At 33.1% G+C, this 6,773-nt stretch overlaps 1 protein-coding gene across 1 annotated transcript; it reads right to left on the reverse strand.

The window, feature by feature from the left end:
* Positions 1 to 3,816: 3,816 nt before the first annotated feature.
* Positions 3,817 to 5,833, reverse strand: LOC113394964 (protein yellow-like). Its single transcript, XM_026632464.2, has one exon. It carries the CDS (start codon positions 5,762 to 5,764, stop codon positions 4,427 to 4,429), a length of 1,338 nt encoding a protein of 445 aa, XP_026488249.2. The 5' UTR covers positions 5,765 to 5,833; the 3' UTR covers positions 3,817 to 4,426.
* Positions 5,834 to 6,773: the final 940 nt, after the last annotated feature.

The following is a 6,773-nucleotide window of genomic DNA, read 5'->3' on the forward strand; positions in this document are numbered from 1 at the left end:
GAAAGCAAATTATGAGGAACGATGCATTAACACAATACGGGCGAATAGATCGATTAAAATCTAATATATAATAAAAAAATAATATTTTACTCGTGCGAAGGCGGCTAAGGGATTAATTGGTACATTACTATTTAATAATAATAAAGTTAAAGGTTTTAGGTATGTGTGTATCACGGTGACAAGAATGTTCGTAGTTGTGCATGTCAAGGTAATGTTAAACATTAACCTTCGTACTAGCTTTATGATTTAAATTGCTCACTCGAAGTAAATTTTCGGTTCATCTGGTTGATAATAATAAATAATTAGAATACATATTTATTCGCATAAGAGTTATTAAAATCTTAATTATTATCAAATAAAAATTAATCATAGTTACTGCACAAATCAGGACCATCATGGTGGCAAGAATGCCAGCAGCGTTTCCCCGTTAAATCGAAATCCGATCCTCTTGGCAAAAAATGAACCAAACCCACTTGTCACTTTTAATAAAGATTTTACGCTATTAGTATTACTAGTGTGTAAAAGTGAGAAAGACATAATTTTAATAATAGACGACTTTTTGGGTAGTTTTTTCGCTTTAGCCTTTTCCACGGCGGCTCCGGCTCTTAACAGTCAATAATTACATGTTCCGAAAGGCTACGAATCTTCAGTAATAAAACAATATGAATAACGGTTCTACTATATTGCTAGTTTATTAATTCTACCTATATTACAACGATATAAGGTTTATTTTTTGGATTCTATTAATTCTGAATATGAGCTTTTCACAGAGCAGAGCATTGTGGTGGAATACACTTTTAACATTTATTTTGAGAAGATTACTCCGGCTTCGTTCGAGTGTTATTTCTTAATGAAGAAAATGAGAAGTGCGTTTATTTAGAATATATTAAATAGGTAATGTTATTTTGTAATGTTCGTTTATAATTATTTTTTTAAATATTTCATAAATGATAAATATGAAAAATAATTATATTGTAAAACATAGATATAGCTTACGGCTAATGAATTCAAATTTTGATATTTTAAATGACAAGGTTATAATTTTATTGTCTCTGCTTCGCTTCCTTCTTCTAAAAGTGTGTTTTATGCTATTTATTGATAAATACTTTTTTCAGGATAGATAAAGGTGAAACGTAGAATTAGTTTGGTTTTACCATACTAGCTTTAGTAAATATATGAATAAAATTATACTAAAACTTGCAGCACTGTTTTTTCGACATTCATTATTGTAATATAAAAGTGTGGGATATATTAATTATATTTTCAGGGATACCTAAGTCATAAGTACCCTAGCATATTCACGGCTTTGTAAATTCCAATGACATTTGTAATCCATATATACCCTATATTATATATTGTTATTTTTACATTTTCCATATTTTTGTTATGTCGCTTACGTTTGTGAATTTGTCTAATTCGAAGATAATAAAATGTTTGGAAGGCTAAGAACAGCGTAATGATTGCAGATTTATATGTATGTTCTGTGGCCAGGACATATAGGGACGATGATGTCACTTAACGTAATATATTTCAATACACGAACATAAATTTCTCGCTTGTCACGCCAATATTCTAAATTCTAACCGAAACAGCTACTTATAAAATATTATACACAATTTTTTTTTCCAAAACGCGCTGCATCTTCTTGTATAAGTTTCATGTATTTTGGTCTAGTGGTTTATCAGGAAGGCATTATAAAAAAAAAACCATTAATGAGTATAGATTTGTAAAATGTAAAATCAATCGATTTATATTTAAAATAAATTTTGGAATAATGGGAAAATATACCTTCGGGAAGTCCAATCGAGTAGCTCGTAAATTATACTACGTACGTATAAGTTACTAGCTACTCGATACGACTTCACGAAGGTATATTTTCCCATACGTGACAATTTATTCAGAAATATTTTTAGACCTCTGTTGCAAAAAAGAGGTATGAATGTAAATGTATGATGTATTTTATTAATTAGTTTAAGTCACGCTTTACACACGGAAAATTGTTATATTTTTTACTAATCACAAATTATATTTCAACATTAGCAAAAAAAATCTATAATTATTTTCTGCAATGAATATCGTTTAATTTTTTATTATATCAAAAAAATCTTAGCTTATAAATACATTTGAGTAAAAAAATAACACATCATAAAACATTCAACATATTGCGGTTAGAATGGTTATGAAACATTCTATGGGCAATATCGTGATTCCTTTATTGACTGTACGTCAGCAGGAACATCATAAACGATAGCAATATAAATTTTAACGTGTAAATCGGAAAAGTTTTTAGTGTCCGTTATGTGCATAATGTGCCGAAAACATTCCAGTAGTAAAATTGGGTATTAAAAACTGTACGAATAACTGAATTTAACAGATTCTATGGATATAAAATTGAATAGGAATGAATAGGAATTTAGGCTTAATGAAATTGTCGAATTGTTTGTTGTGAAATATGTAATACTTTTTTCATATCTTCGAGTTCGTTATCTTCAAAGTAGCTTGTACTAATTGTTTATGATGTGTCAATGTTGACAATGATTATAGCAATGCTGGTATAATAATAAGCGTAATCTAAGTTGCCCGGCTCAAGGAAAGGCTCTTCGACAGGTTCGCACATGTAAGACTGTATTATATACGATAATCGACTATTTATGTAATTGTATCCGCACAATATGCGTTAATGCATCTCTAGTTCAAGATACAGAATGCATTTTGAATTCTGGTTTCTAAAAGTAAATATATCTGCGCGCCCACTCGTGACTAATGTCTTAACAGCCAACTTGGATTCCGCGTATTGTACTAGCTTTCTTTTAGTTTTTTTTTTTTTTTATGCGTTTACACAACTTAATGAGTTTTTGTTTATATATATTTATGCCCGCAGCGAGGCAGGTTGGCAAAATATACAACATGTTTATTCTTAAGGGTTAGCTCTGTGTGACATTAACGGGTAATAATATGTCATATTGCTTGCATTAACAACCTGTAAATTTCCCATTGGCGGGCTAAGACCTCCTCTTCTTTTTTGAGAAGAAGGTTTGGAGCATATTCCACCACGCTGCTCCAATGCGGGTTGGTGGTCATATTGCTTACGTTAATGTTAATACGTTTAAGTATATATTCTGTGTGTTCGAATATAAACAGTTCTAAGTATACACTATCGAATTTCCAATCCTAAAGTATTTTATATTCTACATAATGTACTTTAAATATTTATATTACTACAGAGGTAACAAGTACTTTCATTATAGACAAGACCACTTTCTACGCTCTTTCTAATTAAGATCGCTCGATTAAAAAAAGTTCGCTGAATACCAATCGATAAGACATCGAAATGACAGTGAGATCTAGTTAATTAACATATGTCAAATTAATAATTTATAATGACATTTAATAACATTCATCAAATTATTTTTTATCAAACTCTCAAGTGATCTATAAATACTGCCTAGAAAAGAAATGTAAGTAAAAATTCAAATGTTTTTGTTACTTTATATAACGATATCGCAGGATTAAATGTTGTAGAAATATTTTTGTAATTTAATATTTAATATCTTCCACAATGACGTGACAACAAAATATAGTAATGTCTTAATATATATATCAAAAAATAGCAAGTCTAGCAGTAAAATATTTAATATTACATAATGTTCTTAAATAAAGTTGACATAGTTATGTTTGGTGTTATAACCAACAGTGTTCATAAAATAAATTTTACGTCATCCTTGTTTAAAAATGTATTGAGCACTCAGTGAACCTAGGGTACTTAGTATATTTGTACTTTAAGTTAACCTGGTACGAAAACAAATAAAAACTGCATTATAATGTGTTAAACACGTTTATTCCAAGTCGCACACATCGTCACAACCGTACATATAAGAAACGCACATTATTTAGTAGTATATGTAATATATTATACATTTTAATGTTATCGCTTATCTCTACTTTCATAACTAGAATTATAATGATATGATATAAATAAATAAGCTTTCCGACATCGTATTTCATCAGATTAACCGAGGAAAGATCTTACTTTAATTAGTTGGCCATTAATTAAATATCATAATATCATTAGAAAAAATATATAGTATCATATTTTTGATGTACCTACACGTATGGAATGTTTACAATTGAGTGAAACGTGGCGTTTGGCAACACGTCCCCGACCTTTTGTTTTACATACGACGACACAGATCGTCTTCAACGCGCATTCGACGCTCTCAAAAACAGCAAGATCAAATGATTAAATATAATTAAACTTAGATTAAAATATTATAATAATATACAAAGCTATCTACATTGCGTATTATCACTGAAAGACCACGGGGTCAAGGTAACTTTAAATATTTGGTAATGTTTACACGCATCATTCGAGCGTCGTGTAGTAAATTTACGGTCAACGTGTGTAATGACCGGGAGCCTTAGGTGACTAAGCGAAAAGAAGAGCCAAAGCGAATACCAGCATCGACGCTGCAATCGTTTTTGTTGCCGCTGCATTTTGCGGCGGACTCGGTGGTTTTAGATCTTCAGAATGTATGTAGCTCTTCAGGCCGGTGTAAGAGCGTAGAATTCTGTAATTTACTTCTTCCACTGACACTTGGTTTTTCACAAAGTTGTATAGCCTATTTATTATAACATAGACATTACCGCGGTCGTCAAATGTAAAGCGATCTATCCACTGGATGTAGTTTGGATCGCGAGCGATTGTACGTTGACCAGCACTAAAGTCGACAGTGGTGTTCCATTCTGCTATAGTCGAACTGCCAATTAGACCGAAGAAGAGCACCCCCGTTGAATCCATCTTCATTCCGTCCGTTTGTGATGCTTTTGTTCCGAGATCGACTATGTAAGGACGTAAAGCACCATCATTTTTAGTAGCTAGTGATTCGTTTCGTAAAACGGATGCATTTATTGCGTAAAGATGGAAGCTCGCAAGCGGGCAGAAGTAAACAGTTCGATCGACATTTTCGTCCTCGGTCAAAAACTGAGGTCCAAGGGCTATACCGTCGATGTTCACAGGAAGGTTGACTGTTGTTCCATTGAGACGGAATAAAGCGGCTTCTGGCACTGATGTCATTGACTTTTTGTCACGTAACTTCCATGATTTTTTGTCGCTAAGTCGAAACACTATAATGCCTGGATCGACAGCACTGTTGTCAGTAATATAAGCGTAATCACCATCACGATTATCCACTACGAGGTCATTGAGATACGTTGTGCTAGGATTTACTGTGTCCTGGGATAACGGTATCCGCTCTATTTTATTCTCGCCTGACTTTAAATCAATTAATACGATCGATGGCGGGCACTTCGTACTAGGGTTTTGAGTCAAAGTACCAACGCGACCATTATCTAAAATCCACATTATCCCGTTTCGATCAATCTCAACATTTTGCACAAATTGTAGAGCATCACAATTACCGATATTGTTATCGCTCCAACTAGGAAATGGTTTCAATTTCGGGGCCGTGGTATCATTTTGATATGCAGGAATATAGGCGAGGGTGGCCGGTACTCCGTCTAACATACGTGGAAGAGTTAAAAATATATTGTCTCCATAGAAATTTATTCCCGAAATCAACACATTTTGAGGAATGTATCGACTCGTGTTTAGATAGGTTTCGCGATCAGTTTGCGATTCCCATTCGAAATCAATTGTGCGCCACTCATAGATAACTCGAAACTGTTCCCTATGTGGGACCGACGTACGAGGCGTTTGCTGCGCGGCCGCGGCAGCGACGACGGCGATGAGCACTAGTAGCTTCATGTTCGCTTGGGGTCCGACTCGAAGGCGTGCAGCGCGGGCGGCGCGAACGATGCGACTGACGCTCGAGCACCTCGCCGTGCGTGACTCGCGGACTCTGCTTACCGGCCCTGCGTGTGTCACCACAATACGTCATTGTTATTGACAAGTTGCGATTAATAGATTCCTCCACCTTGAAATAAGATTAATCTGAATTCATTAAAATTTGTCGTGTATTTGTACTGTAAGTAATAATGAATACGTACCGGAAAGGGTGCATCAAGGTCACTCGTCTCACCCCTGCTAGACGGAGGGTCCGCCAGTCTCGCCGTTTATGTATAACTCGTACAGTGAATCGATTTAAGTGGTAGTTGAGTAAAACATTTGGACATGTTTAACTGTTTCTAAAATTGCACTTAATGTGAATCTGATTTATATAATTTTGTAATGAAAAGAAAATAACTACTGATTTATGATATTAATATAATAATTATTTATATTCTTAATGATAAAATTGTTTTATTTTAAGCTCGCAGTATTGTTTGATCAGAAGGAAAAAAGTATATAATACTAATTTTCGCCCGCAGCTTTGCCCACGTTTAATTAGATAGATTATGTATAGTTATTTTGTTAAAATATAATATAATTGATGGTTAATAAAATTATATTTTTTGAATACTGAAATTAATTACTATATGTTATATGATACCTATAAGACATAAATTAATTATTGACTATTAGTAGCTAACTTGTGATTTTAATAAAAAACTTGAAGATAGGTATTAAACTTTAATCCTTAAAGGAAAGCGTATAGATATATTATAATATGACTAAACCTAAGAGAGCAATGAGTCCATACTACTGCGGTCTATCGTTTAAAGTCAGAACGGGTTTATTTCCGTGAGTCACCGTAACAAATGATCTTTGTAACATCACATTACCTATAATTAATTAATTGTTTCAAAATGTTTTTATTCTAAACAAATATATACTACAAGTACATTAAATAGGTGATACGATACATTTAGATTAT

This window comes from Vanessa tameamea, chromosome 9 (assembly GCF_037043105.1).
Source record: "Vanessa tameamea isolate UH-Manoa-2023 chromosome 9, ilVanTame1 primary haplotype, whole genome shotgun sequence".
Classification (NCBI taxonomy): Eukaryota; Metazoa; Arthropoda; class Insecta; order Lepidoptera; family Nymphalidae; genus Vanessa; species Vanessa tameamea.